The sequence below is a fragment of the Salminus brasiliensis genome, chromosome 9 (assembly GCF_030463535.1).
Source record: "Salminus brasiliensis chromosome 9, fSalBra1.hap2, whole genome shotgun sequence".
Taxonomy (NCBI): Eukaryota; Metazoa; Chordata; class Actinopteri; order Characiformes; family Bryconidae; genus Salminus; species Salminus brasiliensis.
The window spans coordinates 15929489-15957205 of NC_132886.1; the positions used below are offsets into that span (position 1 = coordinate 15929489).

The 27717-nt window shown below is 41.0% G+C and overlaps 2 protein-coding genes across 2 annotated transcripts in view; one reads left to right on the forward strand and one right to left on the reverse strand.

Moving 5' to 3' along the window:
* Positions 1–2204, forward strand: part of LOC140562156 (leucine-rich repeat and fibronectin type-III domain-containing protein 4) — a 42184-nt gene extending 39980 nt beyond the window's left edge. Inside the window, exon 4 of the mRNA XM_072687581.1 lies at positions 1908–2204. Coding sequence (XP_072543682.1) covers positions 1908–1923 — 16 coding nt within the window. The 3' untranslated portion in view covers positions 1924–2204. The remainder of the gene's footprint in view (positions 1–1907) is intronic.
* The window catches only part of pcxb (pyruvate carboxylase b), a 258985-nt gene that overhangs the window by 116762 nt on the left and 114506 nt on the right, over positions 1–27717 (reverse strand). Inside the window, exon 10 of the mRNA XM_072686774.1 lies at positions 25594–25776. Within this exon, the coding sequence (XP_072542875.1) occupies positions 25594–25776 (183 nt within the window). The remainder of the gene's footprint in view (positions 1–25593; positions 25777–27717) is intronic.

Consider the following 27717-nt stretch of genomic DNA (forward strand, 5'->3'; position numbering starts at 1 on the left):
CACACTTGGTTCCATAAAGAGCTGTGTTAGTAATAGAGATGTATGAAGAACCATTAAAATAACATTCACTTGATGTATTTTTTTTACTAATTCAAAAAGTTGGCATCACTCAATGAGCCATTCTTTATGGAGTTCCTTATAGAACCACAAGTAGTTCATCTATGGCGTCACTCAAAGAACCATTCTATTATGGAGTTCTTTTTAGAATCACAAGTGGTTCCTCTATAGCATCACTCAAAAAACATTCTTTAGGGAGTTCCTTATAGAACCACAAGTAGTTAATCTATGGCATCACTCAAAGAACCATTCTATTATGGAGTTCCTTATAGAATCACAAGTGGTTCCTCTATAGCATCACTCAAAAAACATTCTTTATGGAATTCCTTATAGAACCACAAGTGGTTCCTCTATGGCATTGTTCAAAGTACCATTTAAAGGAATTTTTAGAGTGTGCTTGCAAAGCTATCACCATGGCAATCTTTGTGTCATGGCCGCAAGTACCGTCACTATTTACACCAATGAGGAACAGAACAAAGGTGTTTTTTTTTCAATGCCATCTTTTAAAGCAGGGCTGCTAAACCTTGGGTCCTGGAGATCTACAAATCAGCAGAGTTCAGCTCCAACATACAACACACCTGATCCATTACTACCAAGTGTGCTGGTAATGCTTTAAAGCATTGAAGACAGGACAAGATAACCAAGATAATCCATGAAGTGAACACACACATACACACCAGTAAAACACACACAGTGGACAGCGAGCACACATGCCCGGAGTGGTGGGCAGTTATGGCTGTGGCGCCCAGGGAGCAGAGAGCGTGAAGGGCCTTGCTCAAGGGCCCAACAGTGGCAGCTTCCTGAGCCCGGGTATCGAACCCACAAGCCTGTCATCAATAGCCAGAGCTCTAACCGCTGAGCCACCACTGCTCCACAGCTCAGTGCTGGGGAGGAGGGGCTTTCTACCCCTCTAGCCCTCACCTGTCATTAGGCATGGTGCCAATAAGTTCATGTTGATCTGCTCCAGAGAGTCCTATTCTGCAGGCAATACTTCTCCACAAGAACTCTTTCTAGAAGAGTAGAGGCTGAAACTGCAGCAAAGGGGGGGACAAACTCTCTTTGATTTTAGACGGATGACGATTGGATGAGCGGGTATCTCCAGATGCTTGGTATTGCTTCTGCAAGAACAATACAAAAAAAAGAACATGTTCTTTGTTCTTCGTTGTTACTAAACTATTAGTTGTTCCAGTCCATACTAAATGCTTTTGACAAGAAGTTAAATATATACTGGACCAAAATGTCTGTAACACATTACATAATCAATACTCACAATAATCATAATAAATGCATCAATGTACTTTCCAAGACTTTACATGCATATGGGGGAAATCAGCATAAAAATTATACGAACCTTAACTTTACAGAGGTTTTGAACAGTTTCCCACACCTGTCCTGTTGTCACTTCCTTATCTTTCTTCTAAATCCAAATATTGTGTTTAAAATGTGTGAAACAGAAAGAGCACAAACAAGAGAGTGTGTGTAGTGTGGGCGTTTAGCCTAGAAGGGTGACTGCGTGAGAGCCGAGAGGTAAAGTACATGCCGCCCTTCTCCAGTTCGCCCTGCAGCAAAATCCTGGTCCAATTTGCTTAATTAAAAAGGACTGATTGGTACACACATACACACACACACACACACACACACACACACACACACACAGAGACTAAAACAAAACACCAGGTTCATTACCTAACTATCATCATCAGCTCCACCAAAACACATACTTTCCTCACCCCTGCTTCTCACAAGCTCTATAGCCCCTATAGTCCCCCAGCACAGCATGGGCAGAAAAAAATCTCTCAGTCTGGGCTTGGCAGCTTCCCTCTAACCCTTCTGTTTCTCTCCATCTCCAGTCTGAGGCCGCTTTGAAGCTTCTGCCAGGGCTTCTGCTGACTCTCTGTCCACATCAGCACCACTTTCCCCCAGCAGTACAGTCTTCAATTATGTTGGCACAAAACACTGCATTAAATTGCCAAGAACAAAGGACTTTATGGACAGCCACTCACTATCTGGATGACTACTGACTCTATTGACATTTACAACTATATTTCATAATAAACAGTATTTATACTACCTACAAAGTGCTCATATAGTCTTTGCCTAGCACAATAATAAACTATAACACTCTGTGTGTATGTGTGTGTGTGTTTGTGTTGAATAATTTATTCTTCTAAACTGCAGAGAACAATACATATACTTCAGCTACTCATCATAATGTGGACTTGCACTACTTAAAGTGACTGTTCAGTCTTTTACTAGTCTCACAATAAACTATAATCTTGAGCAACATACATGTTAAACTGTCAGGAACAGGGGCTATATGGACAGCCACTCACTGTTAGACCACCTACACACTCTTCCACTGACATACACAATTCTTTCTCTTTACATGGAAGTCTTTATACTACCTACAAATTATCACAATAAAACACACACAACACTAGGCTCTAATTACGCTCACACAACATACCATGTTAAATTGCCCGGAATAAGGCGATATGTATAGCCACTCACTATCTGGATGACTGATTCTATGGACATAGCAACAATGGCCCTATTTTCTCAGGTGATCCGATCACAAATGATTATCAGGGTGCATAGCTGGCATTCACACCAGGCATTTTTAATGTGCCTTCTGTGACCGTTCTGATTTTTCACATCATTTCTGCTGGAGGAGGGGCATTGTAGAGTGCTCATCTAACTCATGCAGTCAGTGTTGCTTCGCGTTACTGCATATTTTCCGGCTGAGGCAGTGATGCGGTTGATGTGGGCAGTGCTTTGCAGTTGTCTGAAAATACTATATAATATAAAAACAAGGAGATGTGTACAATAAAATTTAGTAGCTCTTAATTAAATATATGTATATATTGCTGTCATTATCAATCAATATACCTATATACTGGCGTCAATATAATATTGTGCCATTCCTATTCACAGCTCCATTTTACATTTTGAACGGTATATGATTCGAAGTGCATGTCTGTGAGGTTTAGTAGATTAAAATAGGTTTAAAAGACAGCTGCTACAGACCTCTATTGTCTCTGAGCAGCTAATTAGCACAGATAATACTGTAACATAGTGGTCATTACAGAGCACATCTGTTGTACTTCCCAACTCCAGACGGCTCGGTCCACCAACTGGACAATTAACAGACCCACATCCACCATTTGCATAGTAACAGGTAATGCCAGTTGACTGTGCTGGGCCATTTGCAGCATGAGTGACACTGAGATGTGTTTGGAATGCGCCACAAATTGCATCTGTGTGATTACCAGAACCTCCCTCATGTTATGATATCCTTAACATCGGCCTCAACAACACTAGTTGTCATGCCAACAATGCACCGAATCGTGGTCTGAGGAGACTATTAGCAGAGTGATGCGGATTTGTACACAAGCATGGATTAAAGCATTAAACAGCTAATGCTCAGGTTTTCACTACGCAACTTTCCGGCTATTGGGATTTCCAATATATGCGATATGCAGTCTGATCTACAGCTACAGATGGCAGACTCCGGAACCACTGACTTCTGAAGTGTGTCGACCACAGATGCACTTCTTTTCGCTTAGAAGAAAACAGCTGGGACAAACTTCTAAGAAAAATTAAGTCCTGTTGCTCATTGGTTGGTGTTTTGAGGCCTTATGAACAGAGCTTTAAAAGCTAATCCTAATTATTACCCTATATCTACAATAAAAACAATCCAGCCGCATCAGAAAACAGTAAACATGCAAAGGCTGTACTTCCTGAAAAGTTATTTTACATTAAAGTTATTAAACTCATTGTGTTTTTTTTTTTAATCCACATATTATTAACTATGTCTTTCATTTTGACCTCACTATGCTGTTGTTCTTCAAGCAAAAGAAAACAGTTTCAGTTTTCAGATTAAATCATTAAATATTTAGCTGTAAATTAAAGCCTGTGAAGCGGTTCAAATCCCTCCCACCATGCTAGCCTCCAACAGGATCCATGATTAAATGAAGCACAGGTGTTAAATATAACTACTTCTCTCAGGATTGAGTATGAAAAGGAAAGGGAGCTCACAGGTAGCATTTCTAATAGTCTATTGACAAAGTTTTCTTTTGTTCTTTAGAAAACTTCCGGAATCCCTGCTAAAAGTAATCTTGTATTCCTGCACTGTTCCTCTTCCCCCCTAACAATACAGAACGGTTCTAACTGAACAGAAAAGTTCTCACAGGATCTAAAACTGCTGCAAAAGGACAGAACATCTGGCAGATGCATTAACTATGACAGTTTAGCCCTCTGTAAATGGAGCCCCTACTGAGCACGTCCTATCTCATAACACCTCATGCATTTGGTTGCTGACAACCTATCTGTAAAAACTGCCTGAATGACTTTACACCTGAATTAACATGAGATAACTCAATTCCAAGACCCTGTTGAAAAGCAAAAAGGTGGCCAGTATGACAGCATTTCCTCATTATTATAATCAACAGTATGCCTTTCCGAGCATAATGCGGATACTGTCAGTACATACATAGCAATAAACAACTGCCAGTTTCTTTATAAAGACCTTAGTTAGCGCTGTTTAACTGAATGCACCTTATTATTAATGGCTTGTCAAGGGCTGTATATAAAATGACAACTCAAAAACATGTGGCGGACGGGACTTCCATCGGCCGCCCAGTGGCCACTTGCCTGGAGCCCCTTTCAGCATGTCTGCCCAGCTGCCTAAGCCCAGCATACTTCCTTTGAGTTGCTCTTCATACCTCTTCCCTCTCATGTTTTGGGCTGGACAGGAAATACAGTCCATTACGGGGTTGTTTTTGTTAAACCACGTCTCTGACTGGATCAGGCCCACAGCCCGGTCAGGGCAGCCCATACGTTACGTGGTTACTTGACTGGTTAAATCATTCTTGAGATTCAAGTAGATGGGTCTGTAAAGAATCTTTAAAAAAAATCTATATGGCACCTAAAATGTCTCCAGTATTGTCATGACGCCTTTTTTTAGTACTATTTATTTTAATGTCATATTAAATGAAAAATGATGTTTTGATGATGAGTATTGGAACTATAATACCTTTCTCGTATTGCACACCCCCGTGCTAATGACTCCAGGTACTGGTCCATTTGTAATAAAGTATGCACACAATGTAATGGGTAGGTGACACTTGCTGTAAAATGCCATTAAAATATAATAACTAAAACTGAGTGGCAATGTTTAGTTGATGTTGGTGAAGAGTCTGAAAATAGGGCTCCTCTTCCATCATCAGCTAGACATTCCTCTTACCCATTTTCATTCTATCCTCCTGGCCACCGGAATCTAATGCAGAAACTCACAGGGCTGAGAACGTTGTATTTATTTAGATGTCATGTTAGGTTAACACTGAGTGACCAGTGTGTGAAGAACTGGCTCTGTTTTTTTCACTGCTGCTGTTTATTGTTGTTGATGCTGTTGTCAGTCTCTGCTGAACCTCCCTGCTAAAATAAAAGGAAATAAATAAAGAACCATGAACTGCCTCAAATTCCATTCCAGCTCTAAAATTGAATTTGTCCTTAAGCAATAAGCCCCTATATCAGCTCTCAACACAGTGACTGCCGAGGCTTCCCGAACACGGTCACACACTTTCTAAAGCTATTGTTGGAAGGCGGAAATTATGTAGGACAAATGAACTAGGCTAATACGTGACTCCTTACGTAACACAAGGCAATGATTTCTTGGACGAGTTGAAGCCTACTTTTTCAACTGACTTTTGACAATGTCAAAGGCTTTCCTTTTTTGTTGAATGCAGATTGAGCATTTAGGAAGCTACATGTCGGATTAAACAAGTGATGGCCTATTATGGTGTAGTACAAGCTCCTCGTACAAGAGTACAAGAGCTCATGATCCTCTTCTTGTTTAATCAAGATTGCATGCGCTTCTAGTAACAACAAGCACAATCACACTCATCACATCAAATTGGATATGAGTGCTGGAACAGTCAGTGGCTTCAGAAAAAGCTGATTTGCAAACAGTGAAATGAGATATAATGATGGGTAATGGCGTATGATTCTTAATTAATGTTTAAAACAATATCATGAAGATTTTATAATGATCATTTAACTGCAAAAACAGCTACTACAATTGCTTCCTCTGTGCCTGGGGAAACTGTTCATTATTATTGCTACCCTTCCATCCCCACCCCCGCCAAACCCACCTCGTCACTGTGGCATGCTTTAATAAACTTTCACTGCCAAACCTGTAGCTGTATTGTTCTAGGAGCATGTCAATCCTTGTTATATAAAGGAACACTGCACTGGGTGAAAGAGAGCACTGACTAAGTTATTAGCAGCTCATACTTCAAAACACCAGGTCCAGGTCAATGATTAAATATCGGCCTAGTTGGCCTTCGTCAGAGAAGAAGTCAAAAAGCAGCAGCAGGTGATCTCCATAAGCCTGTACACTGCCATAATGGTGAGAGTGAACCAGGGAACTACAGTCAGGATTCGTATCATGAACAAACAGGACTGCATCAATCAGATACAAGTAGGAATGTCATCTCATGATCTGATCTGAAGAATTATCCAATCTGATCCAGTTCTGATCCTTTTTAGTGTTAAGATACCATACACAGACATTTGGGGAACTCAAGGGTACCCTTTTAAAAATAAAGGTGCTACAAACGGTTCTTTGAGTGATGCCCGAAAAGAACCAGTTTCGGTTTCAGAAAGAGACACTTTTGCAAAAAAAGATGTATGTGTGAGAAACCTTTTGATGGTTTAACCCCTTATGCTCTGTGACTTTTATGACACCCTAAGGATTACTAGTCAGTAACTATATGCAAAGCAATGCAAACTGGATGAGCTGGTCCCAAGTTATAACAGTGGGGTAAATGCCAGGAACCACAGGCGGAGTTTAAGAGGTTAAGAGGTCACCAATTCAAAGGTTCTTCACACTTTACATATCTCTTTTACGAAAACAGTTCCTTATGGAACCAATAATGGTGCTTCTATGGCAGCGCTCCAATTTTTATTCTGTTCCTAACTCTGAAGGGGTTCAGGAGCAGACACTGTCTGAAGCTTAATCGCTGTCAAATAAAACAACATGATAAAAGCACAGTTTAGTAATAGTTGAGGTTGTAAATATAGTCTCAGCTTTTAAATGAAAGTGTAATTAGCCTAGTAATAAAGGACAGAATTGCGAATGGCACACGCACACGTTCCAGTGCTGTGGCCGACTCTTAGTTTTGCTTGATTGTATGAGAGCTGAAACATTACTTTTTTATTATTATTATTATTGCTGTTTTTTATGTGTTGTCCTGCTTCTCAGTTGGGAAAAATGTACACCATTCTATAGACAGCTTTTTGTAGGCAAGACGCTGAGAGCACTATGCACCTTCAACCAGTGTTTCACCGCATTTCATCCTTGCTATGATTTACACTGAATGTTTTTTGGTGTGCTTTTACCACCACTGGAGGCTGTTATCACAATAACTCAGCTGACTGTCGCTGGGTTCAGGCCTATATGCTGGGCTTAGAGGTGATAAATTAAGTAAACCGAAGACGAATCTGTTCTGTTCGCTTGTGTTATTTCACACATAAAGGTCTTATTTACCTGGTGCTTATTCTTAGAACTCCCCTCTATCTCTATCCAGGAATTAACCTTTTGCCCTTTTTCTCCGTTTTAGCTATCCATCTGATTTCACATGCACAAATAAATCAATCTGTTCTCCTCTATTTTGTCCTCTGTTCCTCTCACTACCTCTCCCACCCTACATAGCAAATCTAATCTATAAAAAGAACATTTATTCTATTTCGACTTTTATCTCTCAATTTTCCACAAACTTTCATGAACCATTGACCGCCCCTGGCTATGGACCTATACAGAGCTTCAGTTCCCCCCCCCCTCCCTGCCTCTCCCCTGCTGGCTAACTTTGCTAGCATGCTAGCAGGGCTCCATGAGCCCAGCCGCGAGCCTGAGAGGCTGCCTGCCCCTGTCAACTCTCCTGCTGTGCTAACCTGCCACGGGAGACGCCGGCTAGCGCTAATGCAGGAAATCTCCTACTTACCACAGTGCAGCTGCAGCCTGCCATGCATGCTAAGCACTAACACGGCGTAAAAGCAGCTCTGACTAGACAGACACTGGAACTCTACAGCATGGTTATTGCATTATCTCTAGAACTACCACAGAGGCAACTGCCCTGGTCGTGCTTATTCTTCCAATGGATTATATAAATGGATCTCATAAATGGATATCATCTGCCTAAATGAACGAAAAGGGACTCACAACACTGTTAGCTTGGTGCTAACAAAACACTTAAAAACACATGACTGGAATGACTGCATAGGTATGGTTGATCAGTAGGGAATAGCTAAAGTAGAAAAACTAAGTCTCTCCAGTCTGCTGTCATTGAATCTGCCTGATCTGTATCTCATACCTTCACAGAATATACTGGGTGAGATGATTAACCTACGGATCCACATGACTACCAGATCAGAAAAAGACAACTGGTGAACCAGTGACAGGCTCACTAATGCGATCCATGAAGCCCCCTCCTCACAACTTACAGGACTTAAAGGATCTGTTGTTAAAACATCTAGGTTCCAGATACCACAGGACACAAAGGAGTTTTTGATGCTAATCATCAGGTCTTGTTAAACAGTTTACATCAGGTTTAAATCTTGCCCACTTCTGGTCGAAATCTGGATTCTTTCATGGTGTTGTGCCTACACCTCTTACTTGTGAGAAAATCACAGTAACACATGGTCCCGTGTGGCTTATTGATTCATTATATTTATTCTGCATGCATAATGCAGGTCTTACTGTTACGACAGACTGGATGTAATTTCAGTAATCAAGCTAAGTTTAGCATGGTGGAAAACTCATTGCTGTTGATTGCAACTTCAGCAGAATTTTAATTACCATCAACAACACAGTTCAACATGACAGTGTATCATTGTAGTTATCATTAGTGTATATAACTAAACAACACAATGCTAAAAAGCAGCTCTAAACAAATATCGCTGTCATTTCTCATTAGTCTATAAGACATTTCTGCCAGCGTTCTGTAAAGCTCATCCAGCCTTGTAACAGATGCTACCACAGAACACGTCTGTGGGCGGAGCATACACAGTTCGATTGATTCTGTATTCAAAGCACATGACTTTTCATTTTCTGAACAGACAGGTCTGCCCGTTTCTTTTAATGGGCAAAAAATGCCAAAATCTCCTTTACATATTTAATCAAGAGTCCTGCACTCGGCATGCCTGTCTCCTGCTAATGGCTTGTTTATGCTGGCTTTCAGCGATGTGGCCTGCAACTGCGTAATTTGCTGGTGGTAATAACGGCATACAGTTTGACAGAGAGGCACTTAGCGGCCTCATCGGGATAAATAAATAAATAGAAATAAATAGAACTGGGACGCACATCTGAGGAGAAGGACGGCGGTGGTTGAACGCAAAGAAGAGCCTTAATGATCGAGAGAAAAAGTGCAGCAGAAGACAGATGGATCAATGAAGACAGAGTAAAAGAAGGAAATGGATGGACGAATTAGAGGGATATTGAGGTGTAAAGAGAGTTGGTTTTGCGATGACGAAAGAAATGGAGAAGGGAAGGAACGGAAAAGCGGAGAAGGCAAATAAAAAGTTCTATTTCCAATTTCAATCAAGGCCCTCTGCCATGACAATTAACAAGTGTGTCACCAAAAGCAATCAATTCAATCAACCATAACAAAATGGAAGTAAAAACAATCAGAATGGTGACAGCTGCAGCCTCTCTTTCTCAGTCTGCCCCTGTCTCCCTTTCAGCCTCAAAGAGAGAAATAACAATGCTGAGTGACGATCACAACAACAAAGATGAAGGAGAGAGAGGGAAACATGGACGAGACGGAGATCAAGAGAGGGTGTTTTAGCTGACAACAGAACAGAGCTCCTCTTTTACATGTGTAGGTGGTAGTGGCTGAACATTATGTATGTATAATACATTACACACATTCTTTTACATTAAAGGGTGTATCCAGGGAAAGTAGGCTAAGCTCATTAACACTCCTATACGTTCCCATGGACTACAGAACACACATGCATACATTTATTATTTAACAGAAACCTTCCTGAGCGCTGCGCAGTTTGGGACCACAGGGTAAGTATGGTCTAAAACAATGAATGTGGCTTTTAGGGTGTTAAACATTCAGGAACATGGCAATATAAAATTATCTACGTTCATATTAATGTATTGGTGGCCTCCATCCAGAAAAGCCTCAGTGCAGACACAGGTTTGGAAGGAGCCGGCCAAATTAGCCAAGATTCCTGCTGATGAAGCACTGAACAAGTGTGGCGATGTCAAAAACACACACAAAAAAACCTCACAGTTGAGGATGTTATGATTTCTTGCTTATACATCAGTCTTTATAGAAAAAGCTGAAGTGGTAGTCATTAGGTGCTATTAAGTCCTTCACACCAAAAAAAGATCAATACATAGTTATGTTCATCTTAACTTCCTGTAAACATCGGTTTGTCATCAGAACTCTCCAGAAGCTCCAGGAGACTGTGTGCAGCTTACAGGATCAGTAGGGGTTTCACAATGCAGTGGAACAACAGATGGATCTCATATTTCCATAACGGCTCTACCAGAAAACATAAAGACTGCTTAAATTGAAAAGGGAATAAACTCTAAAATACTGCCATCACCAAGCAGTAAATAAGCACAAGCGTGCACATGGGCACACAATCACACACAAACACACACAGTGAGGTAAACAGAGCAAATTATTATAAAATATTAACTTTTTTTTTTAACAGATGTACTTTTTTTGTGAAAGAATCCATTTACATTTACATTTATAGCATTTAGCTGATGCTCTTATCCAGAGCGACTTCCAGGGTTACTCATATTACATAGGTGGGTCAATGTAGTGTTAGGAGTCTTGCCCAAGGACTCTTATTGGTGTAGTGCAGCATAGTCACCAATATTGGGAATCAAACCCCAGCCTCCCACATGGTGTGGTAGCGCAGTGGCAGGTAGTGGTGTTATCTGTTGCGCCACACCAACCATATCCAACCCTGTTGTGTTAAATATGGATAAAGTCCGTCTCTGACCACCGCCGAATTGGTTTGAGTGATCCAATCTTAATCCAATTACAATGCGTCCTAGAGGGTGTTTACAGCTAGCCTTTTACGCAGTCAAGTGAAATCTAATTGTGATACGATCACCAAAAACAAATGTTAATGCCAGGTGTAAACAGGCTCTTATTGGTGTGGCATGGTATGCTTGCGTGCCTGGGGAAATCGAACCCCATTCTGCCATGGGCTACACCAACAGAAATCCAAACCTCTGCTGCTAATATTTTAATAACATACTATCATGTTTATTATTATATCAATAAAAACAGCCCCCCTTTAGCCCCTTAAGATCACTATTGGAACCTAATTTTCATATCAGTTGGGCCTCAATCTATGGCAGAGGTCCAGAAAGTAATAGGCAAAAGCAAACAGATAAGATCACACAAACAACGCCCGCTATCACTCAGTAAACACATAGAAAGGCGTGTGATGGGCACCATCTCTGAAATCTAAACTGCTCAATGAAAGATTAATGATGTTGTTTGACAGAGATCACTAATTCACAACAAAAACGAAGGACTTTTGCAGAGGTGAAATATTACATTTAACTAAATTACATAGTATGCATAACTGATACAAACTTTATGAGCTTTAGAAATGATTTCACTTTGCTCATAGAGAGAGATCTCCCATTGCATATGGCCTTGCATATTAAGAGTGGAGTAAAAAGCACATTTTTAGCATGCAGTCTGTTCTGTTGTGCTCTGCCCCAAAGGTGTGTGTAAGGGTGAATGAATTTCTAATTAACTGGTTCCTATGCCTTTAGGCATGATCCAAGGTGATGCATTGTCCTCCACTTTGTTTGCTATATACTGTATCAGTCTGGTCACCAAAATCCCTTAAATGTGGACTGAAGGGTGGCGACTGCTGGTTGCGGAGATGGCATTCGTATTTATGCTTATCTGTTGGTTTTGTTTTGGGCCTAAAAATGCGTCAAAAAGAAGCATAGGTTCGTATTAGTGTAATGTGTGTTGTAGTGCCCTGTGGTTTGGGTCAGCATGAGTTGCTATGAACCCTGGTCAGGATTTCTCAGCAGCAGTAAGTGCAGAAAAAATAAATGCAAATCTACCGCAGAAGTACTAACATGCTGTGTTTGGCCTGAAGGTGTTTTTATTGGACAAGTATGACACATGAATACTATTTAAAGATTTCGAGTTCACAACTGAAACATTTACAGAATACGTCTTGACTACGAGTGAGTACTACCACAGCAGAATACAGAACAGGGGAGAGCGGAGCACGCTTGTTTTTTATTTTCTCTACGATATTTTAAAAGCACAAAATCATGAATATTTGTACACAAGCAACCTACACATCCCTCGAATAAATAAATCTTGGTGTCCAGCACCTACAGTCTGTAAACAATTCCAAGCAAAACTGCACACATTTTCTCCAATAGGTGGGGTTAATTGTAACAAATGGAAGGGCTGGTTGTAACAGTCGCTACAATATCTGGTAAGATATGGAAAACATGGGGGTTCAGTGTGGTTCAGTGGACTAAGGCACTACCACTATGACCGAGGATTACTGGTTCGATTTCTATGGTGTGGGCCATGCTGCCTGCCATCGGCAACCGACCTTGATCTCTTCAGGTGGGTGGATGGTTCTCTCTCCCTACATCACTTCAGTGTGATGCTTGCTGGCACAGGCGTCTGCTAGCCAATCCATCAGAGCTGGGTACCCAGCAATTTCCTCAGAGTGTGTTGGTTGCTCAGTGACGTTGCATCCGCGGCAGTTCGAAAAGAGGCAGTGGATGTGTCAGAGGAAGCATGTGTCAGTGCTCACCCTCCCATTGTCGGGAGAATTATATAGTATCAAAGGGGTTGAGTAATTGATTATCTAATATTGGGGAGGAAAATTGGGTAAATTATTTTTTTATAAAAACATAAGCAAACGTAAGTTAACATAATTGATCGTTGTTCATATAAGATGAGTTTCACAACGTGAAAACATACAAATATCGACATTCAAATAAGTACAAAAGTGCGAAAATATCCAAAACCAAACTATTCTGAATAGTATAGTGAATTTCTATGGTGGGGATAAAGGCTTCTTTAATTGTTTTCACTAGAAGGCTTAGTTGTATCACTATGTTAAAACTACGATATGTATATACAGACTGTCTAACACATATTGTGATTTGTTTACATGCTTCACTAAGAGGTGATTTAAATAATACAGGGCACACAATATGGTTGTCTAAGCACTGACCATACAATTAGGTGATCGCTAGTTTGATCCCAGTGATGCTGGCCTTACTCTCTCTGATTGGGTTTTCCCTTTTTCCCCTTTCCTCAACACAATGCTAGCCAGTGCGGACATCTGTTAGCTGGTGGTTGGTGTGGTGCAATGGATAACACCAGTACCTGCCAGTAAGCTACCAGACTGGGGTTGGGTGACTATGCTGCGCTACACCAATAAGAGTCCTTGGGCAAGACTCTTAACACTACATTGGCACAAAATGGCCCTAGATGCCCGTAAATGTAAAACAGAGTTGATGGTTAGTACTCTACTGACAGCTGTCCAATGAGCTAGCAGCAGTTTGCAAAGATGCAGCAAATGCTAGCCTTCACCCTCCTAGACGTGGCAGTATTGTGTGAAATGAGAAGGGCTAGCTAGTGGGTCAGAATTTGAAATGACTAAATTGTGGAGGAACAATTGGGAAATTTTGGGGAGGAAACCAAAGTACTAGGTAGAAACCCACATGACTTTGGGGAGAACACACAAAAACAAAAAAAAAAAAGATACAAAAAAAATCTATTAAATCCTTGTGAAAATCTGTAGATGTTGTTGCTGTGTACATTTGAGCATATTATTAAAAGCATGCATGATCTATTTCAAACTGTTTAACCACAGAAAGACCATGTTATGCTTTTACCAGACGTTAGCTTGTGCCCCACTCTCAAAGACCGCCCAAGTACTGAGTTTGTCCACTGACAACCGCTCAGTTTGTGTGTATGTGCCGGGTGATCGTACCATTATACAGTTCAGTAAATACTGTACATGTGTTACTGCAGGATAGAGGGAAGCTTTATCACCCTGCCAGCCTGAGCAGACAAGCAGAAAGAACACCAAATGGGTGTATAAGTCTGTGTGTGTGTGTGTGTGTGTGTTTACTGTGTTCTCTTCATCAGATTTCAAACCCTCATGCTAAGGTCATCTCCCCCTCGCTCACTCTCTTATCACGTTCCAAGGTGCCTTCTGATATTCTGTCAGGGCTGTATATGGCAGGCTAGTATAATGTTTAAATGTGTACATGTGTGCACCACACATGGGCTGTGGAATGATATTAGAACTGATTATCCTACCCTTTTCGTTACATAAACATTATGGGATGGGATTACTGGGTCACAGTCAGCGGAGTGACAAGGATTTTTCACTGGACTTCAACTTCTTTATTTTTCACTGGTTTAACTTCATGCCAATAAATGTCTTCTAATTTCCACCCACAAAAGTACACTTCACTCCAAGGTGCTAACACTGTAATCCAAAAGGCACAACATAGTCCTAAAGGTCCAATTGTGAACCTCATTTATAGATTCATAGATAGTCTATATTCACTTAACATTTTTACCCTCCCATGCCGCTCCACTGGCCTGTTTTCCATATACAGATAATACAATATAATAGACAAAAGTATTGGGACATCTTCCCATTCATTGTTTCTGAAGTCAGGGGTAGTATAAAATAGTTTATCCAGGGAAGATTTTCTACTAGATTTTGGAGCATTTGATTGCATTCAGTGACAAGAGCTTCAGTGATGTCAGAATGTTGGATGGTCACCGTCCCACATCATCCATACCAAACTTCCCAACTCATCCATGCCAAAAGTACTGGAGGGAGAACCATCATTCCAGAGAACACAGTTCCACTGCTCCACAGCTCTGGCATGAGGCATGGTGCCAATGGGTTCATGTTTATCTGCTCTGGTTATCCTAAAAGTATTGGATGGAGCTCCATTATTACAGTGCACACAGCTCAATGCTGGGGGGGGGCTTTATACCCCTCTAGCCCACGCCTGGTAGGTTCATGTTTATCTGCTCCAGAGAGTTCTGCTCTATTTTCTATACTTCTCTACAAGGACTAGACAAGATGTGTGTGTGTGTGTGTGTGTGTATTTGTACACACAGAGTGCAACCTAAATTAACTGAATGCAGTCATTGGAAGGGGTGTCCGCAAACATTTGAACATACAGTTTCAAAAATCAAATAAATGCAACTCCAGCTGTGATCTAAGAAGAACTGCACAAACAGCCATTGTTTTGCATTGGACTTAAAGAGTTAAACAATTGTAAGTAAGCACTATGTATTTCAGCTGGTGGTGACATTGCTGTGTGTGTGTGTGTGTGTGTGTGTGTGTGTGTTTGTTGGGGGCTGGCACCTGGCCTCACCAATCAAAAGTACATTCCACGGTCCACGCACCCACACACATGCATATGTTTATGTAAAAACGATATTACTCTGGGTCTGTATACTATGGTTCATATGTGCAAATGTGTGCAACTGTGTGTGTGTGTGTGCGTGGCTGTCTGTCTGTCTTTGTGAGGTGTACATCATGGCAGAGGGCAACGCTGCTGCCTTTTGATCTGAAGAGCTAAAAGTTTAGCCTGGTCTAGATTCCCTCTGATACACTCATCAGCTTCACCAAAGACAGCCTCCTCAGATGGTGACACAAAGGGACATGGAAAACCTCATCTATTTCTTCTGATCCCTTCTTTTCGGAGCTCCTCTCATGCTTATCCATCAGCCCACTCATCGCTCTTCTTCTCTCAGTCTCTCTCCTTGTCCTTTTTCCCTCCCTCGCTCGCCCGTCTTCTTCCACTGCTCCTTTGAAAGCCGGTCACACCAATTCAAAAAGCGCATAATCCTGATTACAGCTTCAAAGTCCTCTGCACTCCTCCTCCTGTAGCACACTCATGTGTATGTTTGTTTGTTTGTTTTGCATGTGTGTGTGTGTGTGTGTGTGTGTGTGTGTGTGTACATGCGTGTGTGCAGATGGATCATACTCAGGATTTCGCCCAGAGAAACTCTCCCGCATGGTGCTAAGGTATAAGGAAGTCTATAAACAGGGTTGTAATTACTGATTAATAGGCCTTGATTTAAGCTTTAATTTAAGCCTAAGGCTTTTCTTCAATTACGTTTCAAGGTTCAGTGACGGTGTCTGTGGTTTGTGTGCACACTATGTGAGAGGTAGAGGGTGTGTGTCTATTTGTTGGTACTACCTGTAACAGTCGGGCTGTGTAATTCCCTGTCTTGTAGCGGCGCTAGAGCAGTGATGTTCAGCGTGTGAGTAAGACCATCACTAATGCTCTCAGTGTCAGTAATACTCCCTGAAGACCGACCCTGCTCTCGCCCATTCTCTCTCCATCCAGTTCTATTGTCCCTTGTCTCTCTGTCTATTTAACCCTCCCATGCCGCTCCACTGGCCTGTTTTCTTTATACAGATAATACAATATAATAGACAAAAGTATTGGGACACCTTTCCATTCATTGTTTCTTCTGAAATCCAGGGAAGACTTTCTACTAGATTTTGGAGCATTGCTATGAGGATTTGATTGCATTCAGTGACAAGAGCATCAGTGAGGTCAGAATGTTGGATGGTCACCGTCCAACATCATCCATACCAAACTCCCCAACTCATCCATATCAAAAGTACTGGAGGGAGAACCATCATTCCAGAGAACACAGTTCCACTGCTCCACAGCTCTGGCATGATGCATGGTGCCAAAGGGTTCATGTTTATCTGCTCCAGAGAGTCCTATTCTATTGGAAATACTTCTCTACAGGGACTAGACAAGCAGTCATGAATGCATTTGCACACCTGTGTCAGCAGTGGGTCCAACTTAAAGTAGCTGAATGCATATATTAGGAGGGGTGTCCGCAAACATTTGGACAACTAGCATACTATAAATGCAGCTCACTCTCATAATTTATTTCACTGCTCCATGGCAAATGAATTTCTACAAAAAAACAGATTTACTAGCACCTCAATTCCCTTATCAATTTCTGCTATGGTTGGGCTTTTTGACACACAGGTGGTGTGTTTACATTTTGTGCAAATTTTGACTGGAAACCCACAAGCATTGGTACAGTCTACGCTGTTCCCCTGTGTGCGCTCAGTCAGCCTTCCGTTACAGTAGGTAAGGCGCCCTTCATAAATCTGCTGTACCATTTAAGGTGATAAGAAAACTGGATTAAGAAGCCTTCAGAGGAAGCTTCAGCCTGCCTGCAACTGACCTCGGCTAGAGAGGTGCTGGGACTCATATTGGTAAAAACATGTTTATGTGGCTGGTTATCTGTGTAAATTTACACTTCTCTGAACACTGACTGAAACGCAGCATGTCTGTGCATCTGTTAGGACTGTGTTTAATAATAATGTGTTTATTTAGCTGACAGTTATGAGCGTTGGGGGGGGGCATACTACAAACAAAAATATCGCATTTACTGTGTTGTATTTATTTTAACATAGTATTTTTAACATAGTCCTGAGAATGTAAGCTTACAGCCCAGTAATTAACTTATTAAAAATAGATATTTTGCTTTCATGCATTCCTCAAAGCACCTTAATTTTTAAGAGTGCATGCAGGATGTTTTACTCTCCCACAACCGTGAAATTAAAAAAAATAAATCGCAATGTTCAGCAGAGTGAGAGGGAATTAATATCAAATGACACTGTGCTTTTGTTATTTCTGGCAATAACTGTCATTAAAAGAATAATGTATTGCATAAGGACTGTTACGATCATAGTATGTTGCAATAATATTGAAATCTGGTATTTTGTCTGCATTGTACAGTCTTTATTGCCATGGGGTTTGTTATGCTAGGGTAAGCTTTATGGTCTGTGCCACTGTGTTTGCTTGATGCACAGCTCTCCGCTGTTTTGAGGGCGAGTAGATGGGAACGTGCGGCCAGCCTCTACTCTTCTTCTCACTATCAGGCCTTCATAAAAGATGAGCAGCAGGGGGAGAGTTGAGGATGCTGAAAGCGAGGGAAAAAAGCATGTGCTGAAGGACAGGGAGAGAAGAGCTTGGAGTGACCTTGGAGTGTTTGCAATCAAAACATCTCCGTTTGAGGGCTTTCAGAGTGATGGGCTTTGCATGGGCTTTGCATTGGCTGTGCATTTAGCGTTATGTCGCGGCCACTAGATTGAATAGATACAATGGGCGCAAACAGCAGAACTAGAGGAGAGCGGATTAAAGAAGAACTTAAAAAGGTGAAGAGTAAATGGATTGGAGTTGAGAAAAGAAATGGTCCAATGGAGAGTCAGAGAGTAGATCTCTAAGAAAAGCAAGGAAGCTTTTAATGTCTCTGCAACATGAAGCAGTCTTTCTCTCTCTCTCTCTTTGTCTCTCCTTTATTCTTCATTCACTCTATGCCCTCGCTTTTTTCCTTCTCTCGTCCTCGCTCCATCACTGTCTGCTCTTCTCTTCCGCAATCTCCTGCCTCTCATCTCTTTTTCACCCTTTTCTCTATTTTATTCTCTCTCTCCCATTCCTTTTATTCTCTCACTCTCTCTTGTTCTGCATATCAGGTCTTGTCTCTCTGACTTTTCATCTCCATTCGGTTTCCAGGACAGTCCAGAGAGATGGCATAAGCAGGCAAAACTCACTGCAAAGCACTAATGAAGACAACAGGATATGAAGGTTGGCATCTTCACTGTTCACACTGTGGCCGTAAGTGTGAGCACAGAGAGTAAGGGTGTTTTAAGGTCCAGCAGAGGCGGTGAGTTTCGGTTGGATGCCTGTAAAGCACAACTTGTGCATATCTGAATGAATCATCCGAAGCATCTGAATCACTAAGCTATGTGAGCCGTGTCAATGAGATTATCTGAGCTTAATGATTCAGTTGATGTGAACTAAATGACTCAGGCAAACAATATGGCGGAAGTGATTCACATCGCATTAAAACGACCTGGCTGGGTCAATGATCAGTTCTTTTATTTCACTGCTAGGTAATTGATTCACTCGCTCAGATGCTCAGCTCTTCCAGACAAGTGATTTGCACCTCTTAGAATTATATATTCATAGCACAGAAAAAGCAGGGCTGAGGTTTATTGAGCTTCACAGTCACCATTTTTGTTAGGAAATAAATCTCTCCCCTGCCTCCACAGTGCTTTGATATTAAATCGATAGTTAGAAGAAAGGTCAGTTTTACACGATTTTTCTCTTATTACAAACTCAGCTGATTAACCAAGATGATGTTTAACTCCTTAACGTTCCAAGGCTTTTTACACTCTCGGGTGTGTTATTCAGTAGCTAAAGGGACTTTAGTTAGACTGTACAAACTGGTGGGGCTATTCTTTGGTAATAGACGTGTGTAATAAAACCTCTGACTCGCAGGCTTGCAAATGGCCATTTTAAGGGTTATACTTTGTTTTTACACTAAAGCTATGAGGCTGATATGACTAAAAAGTTATGGGAGCATCTACTACCACTTGAACAATAGTGCCAACTGCTTCATGTTTTCTGCTCCAGAGTCTCACTTGTTTCAGACATTTGTTTAGGTTGTTCAGTACTGAAATAGACTTGTATATGTGTTTTTTGGCAGTGAATAACAGAATGATGCCTGCAAAAATAAATTACAGTAAATAATTAAAAAGAAACCTTAGAGTTCACAAAATCAAGCCTTTTTAAAATAATTCAGCATGGTTTGATGCAATTGTGTAATAATTAAAGCAGCCTAAGCACAGCTAACTAGTGAACTACAAGATTCTGTTATTACTATCTACATCTGCCTCAAAACTCCAATGCAAACTGAAGGAAGCTGACTTGTTCTGTTATCCTGATAATGGCTAATAAACAACATAATTACATATTATATAAGAATAATTAAACTCATGACTTAAAATTCTCATTTTATTAGCCCGTAACTGGATCTGTGTTAGAAATTGATTATTATGCCAAATAATAGAGCGATTTTACAATACTAAACTAAATGTTTGTGTGTGTCCATCAGGTTGTTTCTCACTATGAGAGGGAGAGCCGCAGGGGGATAAAAAAGACATATCATCATTATCTAACTGCCAATTAATCACTGCTGACTCATTGAGAAGAAAAGTTCAATCAGTACATGTTAATTGGGTAATCATGTGAGCAAGGCTGGCCCTAATTTGGTTTTCAAAATTGAGGACACTGGGGAAACACAGGAGGCTGCTGTGGTTAGGATGTTGTGGTTGGGGGACTTCTTGTTAAAGCCTTAATTATGAGTTTGAGGGTGAGAGGGAGTTAAATTCCCCAAAAACCTTGCAAGGGTGTAAATAAGCATTAATCCATAAACATGTACTCATTTACCAAAGGTAATACATAGCCTACAGTATATGGCCAAATCTTTTTTTGTTGTTGTTGTTGAAACAAATGTATGCTTCCATGAAATCAATGTGAAATTTGGAGGACATGTCCAGGAAAAAGAGGACTTATGGTCACCCCACTAGTTTGAATTACTCCAGCTAATTACTCTGAAACTTAACCTAGTTAGTTAACATAGTTATAGGAATGGGGGACTGGAGTATTCACCCACTGATGGACCTCCAGAGTTTAAGTCTTTTTTTCTGCAAAGTAATTCACAAGGACGTTTAAAGGTCCAGTAATTCCAGACTTCTGAAGTAAAGACTGTTCAGTGACCAGAAACCCTTTTAAAAGAACTCTGTGTATAAAACTGCATTCAGGACAAAATTATGTGCCTCAGATTTGCACTTTAACCTTATATGTTATAGTTCCATTTACAACTATATTTACTGGTCTACAGAGCCAGAAGAACAACTGTATTAACTGCCCACCTACCAAGTACTGTACACACACACACACACACACACACACACACACATATATATATATATATATATATATATATATATATATATATATATATATATACACACATATTCCCAATACACACTCACACAGACACGCAACAAACAATAAACAGGGCACACACACACTCAAAATAGCCACCAGTGCATCTTTTCACTGAGACATGTTCACTGGTGACAGTTGCTATGGGCACTACCACCTCACGTCATTCACTGTTACCATCTCTCTCCATCGCTCTTTTGCCTGCTCTGCACTCTTCTTCTCCACCCTCTAAACTCTATCATCCCCTCTTTTGTTGTTGCATAAGCCTATTACAGCTCCAGTGATCTTCAGGTCAGCGGCATCCTGTGTGCACATACACACGCGCGGCCGCGCACCCAACAGAATTAATGAGCATATCCAGGAGAAAGGCTGAAGATGGCAGAAATTCCGCAACAGAGCAGCTAGAGGACAAGAGTGAAGGTATTCAGACTGTCTAATTAAATACTGCGATAAGACTCATTCCTCCAGTACACTACAACAAGAAACTAATTTGTCTTTGTGTGTGACACCGTGTACCTCACGTACTTGGCATTGTCGCTTACAATAGATCCTGACAAACGAGATGATTAACATTAAGAGCCTGATATTATTTCCCTAATCCTGAATCACACTGCTTTCAAATGACAGGGATTTCAAACATGTTGTCCTAAAAACGGCAATAAAAGAAGCTGTAGTATCAGACTAGTGCTGGGCTGGATATCGCCTATTCTCGCATAGCAATATCAGTGTCACACAGCAATACTCATTTCCTAAAGTTTCCTGTTTGGTCCAATCAAAACAAACCCAAAAAGTAGTTCTTAACCCTTGCGCTGAACTTGCTAGCATAGCCTGACCTGGCCATGTTGGCAGTTGTTTCATTTGTAAATTATGTATTATATAACTGTTCGGAGATGTTTTTAAATCCCTTCACAGAGTCATCTGCATCTACAAGAGGGATGGATAACTCTGGATTTTTCCTGCCTAAGCACACCTGATTCAACTCACCTGTCAATTGCAGGGGAATCTGCAAATGATGCTTAACTCTGGCCTTCGCTAACCCCCCCCCCCCCCCCCCCCCCCCCAGATCTACACCTTTTTTCTGATGGCCTCTCTTTGGATCTCTTTGGATCTCACCAAGGTGATACCACTCATGTCAACAATCAAGAGCAAACTAAACTAAATGTCTGAGGTTTAAATAAGACAAGCTCCTCCAAAATCCTCTCTAGCCTATTCTAATCATCTGCAGCTAATTATTTCCACAAGACTGTATAGAATCATGACACCTCAAAAGAATCATTTGCATGGTTAAATGATTCTTTGCATGATTATAGGATTCTTTGAACTGTTGTATAGTTGTTTTCTTGAGTGCCACAGGAGAGCACATGTATTCATGATCACAAAAACCATGGCTCTATATAGTACCAGAAATAGTTCCACTACCATTGGAAGTCAAAGACCATGTTTTGCTTAAAGGGTATATCAGGTTTGGAATGCATTCTATATGCTCAGAGCAGAACTCAAGAAGCAGGTGTGGATTTATTTTGTGACAGGGAATTTTATCACCTCTTCTGATTCTTCATGTCAAATAATCATAATAAAGCACACTACATGGACAAAAATATTGGGACACCCGCTCATTCATTGGTTCTTCTGAAATCAAAGGGTATTAAAAAGAGTTTATCCTGCTTGTGTAGGAGCTTTTTATTATATGACAAGAGCATTAGTGAAGTCAGGATGTTGTATGGTCACCACCGCACCTCATTCCTAACTCCACAACTCATCCCAAAAGTATTGGATGGAGCACCATCATTCCAGAGAACACAGTTCCACTGCTCCGCAGCTTAATGCTGGTCTCTTTACCACTCAAGCCCACGCCTGGTATAAGGAATGGTGCCAACAGGTTCATGCTTATCTACTTAAAGTAGCTGAATGCATTTGTTAGAAGGGGTGTCCACGAACATTTGGACATACAGTGTATCTCTTCTCCTTTTTAATGAACATGAGGTATTGACTGAGTTTCTCCTCTTGCTTCCTTGAGCTACGAGACAGAAATAATTAAATATTGAATTACACCATGCTATTGTTATTGCTGGCAATAACTGTGACTTCCATGCATTCATCTTAGCGTCATGAAGAAAGAAGATACTCCAAGCACACAGTGGGAGATGAATATTCACAGCACTGGCTGGGTGATGAATAACCACGATGCATCACAACTTCATAGATCAATCGCAACAGCCAAGCAACAAACAACAAAAGAGCTCCAGTCTCCAGCCTCCTAATCAACTGAATAATACAACACTGGAAGCAATCGAGGGGTGCAGCACACCTTCCCTGATCACCCAGCTGTCCTATGAGAGCTACCTTTACACAGTAAGCATCTGTAGCATCTCATCATTAATGTCTGACATTTCCTTATCATCTTCATGCTCACAAACCCAAACATCTTTGGTGGTAAACTTACATCCTTGCTCTCCTGCGATTTTGAGAATTTTTCAAAGTAGCTACAAAGACAAAGAGCCTATCATAGTGAAATTGACTATTGTTTTAGAAGTGAAGGAGCTTCAAAGTCAAACACGGTCTGTCTTTCTGTCTCTTGCGAGCGGCAAAACAGCAATTTAAGCAAACAAATTAAGGACTCGAGAATAAATACTTAATGTGACTATTACCTGAGTGACATATTAAGAAGAGCATTTATTCAGTTTCAGAGAGCTGAAACTACTTCACATTAAAATGCTTCCCGTTTACACAGTTACCACAGACTTCTCATGAAGACCTTTGTCTTTTTTATTTTTAAAGATATGGACATAAACATACAGACTTTATGGAGAGGTGGAGGTAATTTAACTAAACCTTTAATTTTCATGTTAAAAAAAGGTTAGGACACCCCCACATTTATTACTACATAAGAAACAGCTGCAGATATTTAGACTCCGTTTATACCTGGTCACTTCACGTGACGAGTATCCGGATTGTATCCACTTGGTAGTCCTATGCATCTCCAGTTAGTCAGACTGAAATAGGCAATCTGAAATCGCTGTGTGGGATGGAATATGCAAATTCACTCCTTATGCAGCAACCAGTTGTTTAACTGCTCAGCCTCTTCCTGTGCTGTGCTAAAGATGGTTGCTGTCTAGGAAATTGCAATTTTACATGCCGCCATGCATGATTTTACATGCTGTCGTCCTCCATGATTACCTTCCTCACAGGCACGGATCATGTACCCAGTGGCAACCTACATGGGGAGGTAGTTCCACTGCCCGCAAAATAATTTACATAAGATATTTCTTCCATTCTATGTGTATGTAGTTATATTACCCCCATCTCTCAGTATTATTCAAAGGAAGATTAAACATCCAAATGTTTAAATATAAAAAAGACAAAAGGTTTTGATAGGGTGCCTTATTTACGTTTCCCTTATATGCTTTTAAAAGACAAATGTAATTAGTTTGAACCTTGTTGTCCTGATTCCCAGCTAATAGAACACACATGATTCAAACTGTAGGCAATCTTAGCACAATGCATTCAAGGTGTAGCATGGTGTGTGCTCAACCAACCCACAAGTTTGAATAATGTTTCCACCTCTCCTGCGTAACATTATTTTTAGCCATGTGCATTCATATGTAGGCGTATGAATGCCAAAGCTTAAAAAAAGACTTTTGTTTCCTGTGAAAGTTCACAATTCTCACAGTTGTGGCTGCCAGACAAACATACTTAAGTTGCCATCTTACATTTCTCTGTAACTTCAGACTGTGAGTGCAAAATGGTTTAAAAATACAGACACCGCACAGCCTGTTTAGCAGGGTACTGAACTGGATTGCAGATTCCCAGCTCAAACACATCTACTCAACTTGGTAATTAACTGATGAGTTGAATTAGGAGTGTTTGAGCAGGGAAATCAGTTGTGCTGGACCTTCAGGACCGGAGGTGAAAAGCCCTGCTATATAAGCTGTATCTAAGCTACTCTGCATCTGTGCCATAGCAGCCTGATTATAAAATGTAAATATTGCATGGGGAAATGAGATGCAATCAATATCTGGATGCACAAGCTACATTTGAAAAGGGCAAGTATAACTGTGCTGTGCCTTGACTGGCTGATGATGTTAATGTCAAGTGTCAACCAGATCTAAGGTATTACTTAAAGGAAGCTTAAAGGAAGCGTGCAGAATTTCCTGTAAACGCAAAAATTCTGCTTGCTTGTTTTCCATTTATCCTGGGTTGCTGGGTTACTGAACACAGGGTTGAGGGTTTTCGAAACCTGGGTTTCCTAGGCTGCCACTGTTGGGCACTTGGGAAAGACCTTTAACCTTTTTTGTTCAAAGGGGTGATGTAGCATGACTGACCTTGCACTCTGATCCAAGCTTTCTAAGCTGGGATATGTGAAGAGAGGAAATTCATTGTACTGTACAAGTGTAATGACAATAAAGGCATCTACATCTTCAGAAATGGATATTGAGTTGACAATTTGATGTTATGATGATATTTCAATGAAAATAAACAGAATTAAGAATGAAGAGATATGATGGCTCTGTCCAATGAGATAAGAGGTGGGGGGAATGACCATGACATAACATGACAGTGCTTTGGTGTTTAGATGTTGCATTAGATACTTGCAGAGAAATGTACTTAATGCTTGTGCCATAGTTGAGCCCTACCTTCACCCCACGGATGCGAAACTCTGCGAGTGCTCGAAGCATCTTGCTGGCTGCTGTAGGCAGATCCTTTCCACTGGAGATGACTTTGACCAACAGGGAGTCGTAATGTGGTGATATGACCGCACCCTGGAATGCAGAAGCGCTGTCCAAGCGAATGCCCATTCCCTCCGCACTCCGAAACACCTGTAATAGAACGAGCAGCACAAAGGGTTTACATTTTTAGTAAAGTCTTGGGAGAAGTGTTAATATTGAAAAATACACCACATGGACAAAAGTATTGGTACACCTGCTCAGAGTTTATCCTGCTTTTGTTGGAGTAACTGTCTCTATTGTCCTTGGAACGCTGTACTACATTTTGGATCACTGCTGTGAATATCTGATTGCATTCAGCGATTTAGCACAGTGATGGTGATCACCACCCAACCTCATCCCTAACTCCCCAACTCCCAAAATCCCAAAGTACTGGATGGAGCACCAGCATCCCAGAGAACACAGTTCCACTGCTCCACAGCTTCAAGCTGGGGGACTTTATACCCATCTAGCCCCCGACAAGACACATCATAAAAGAGTGGTTTACTTAACTACCGCAGCTTTCTGCATTAATAGCATTTCAATAGCCAGCACTGTGAGAACTCTTAACAAAAGCTATAATCCAAGTCAGTTTGTAACTAAATACAGCAAAGCAGTTACAGGAGTTTAATTAGGATACATACAGTACATTAATTCAGACGTATACACAGTGTTACGCAGCGCATGCACACACAGACACACACAGCTCCTATTAATAATACGCATACGTGGTAAGTGTGTGCTAAGAAAAGCTGGAGGTTAAACAGAAGGAGAATGTGAGAAAGAAACAACTTAGAAAGTGTTGTCAGCTTCACTTGTTCACTTGTTTTCACACCCTCATTATGGTCTAAAGAGCAGACTCTTTAATGCTAAGGTACAGCGGATGCTGTGTTATCAGTTTCATGCTGAACAAGCCTGAAGTAAAAAATGCTGATGAAGCATGAAGCAGACATTATTGACATCCATTTAGAGAACATCTCTGTTTCTGCCCAGATTTCTCTCTCTCTCTTTCTCTCTCCAGTCTACATACTAAATGTAAGGCACGGCTCCAGAATACTGTCAAGCAGAGTTAAGATTCCTTTCTGAATTGCATTCGAATGGTTTCCTAGGGTTTCCATAAATGCTGGAAGGTCTTTTTCATGTATTGTATGCAGAGGCTCTAATTTTTCCATAGGGTCTGTGGAACAAAGCACCACAAACCGAACCAGTTCTTTTATTCTGAAGGCTATTGTTGCTATCAGTGATAAACTGAAAGCACATGTGCATTTTTTATATTGTTATATATTTTGCTGTGTGTGTGTGTGTGTGTGTGTGTGTACAACACTGTGCATGCCCAAAGGTTTCTTTTCTTTTAAGATCAAGTGCACTTGAAGGAAGTTTGACCAGTCGAAAATCTTAAAGCCCCCATGCTGATATACTGACATTTTAAATATGAAACTTGGGTTTTCAATGAAATGTTCAGCAAAGTTGAACAAAATCTGTTTCTGTTACCATGGCACTGCACACAGCCTGTAGACAGAGAAGTTGTGATTTTTAGCCTTTATGTTGAATTGAGGTTTTGTGATTTCTCCGATATTTAGGGTTTACTGAGGTTCCTATATCTATAACCGAGTTAGCAGCCCATATATAGATACAAGCTTGATGCCCTGTCGTCCCATTAGCCCACGCCCATCACTTCTCCAATTTATCGCAGCATTTAGTGGGGGAAACAGCTACTCATCGTGTCAGTAAGGTATGGTACACATGGGCACAGAGGTGCATATCTCCCCGGCCAGAGTGCTGTGTCAGGACTGCCCTGGCACATAACCACTAAATTCCACAGTGACTGGGCTTTAGCTCTCAGGTTTTCCTCAGACTCAAAGAGAGGGCTGAGCCATGTTAGCCTTCGGATTGGTCAGGGGTATGCTGGTGTAAATCTGCCCCCATCATACTGAATGTTATAATGCTGCTATGCAGAGTTTATTGCTTCATCACTCGCTCAGGAGAATGGTGGCATACTTGGCATTGGGCATGTGCCCTTGGACTCAATGTGTGGCTGTTCTAGAGCATCCTTTT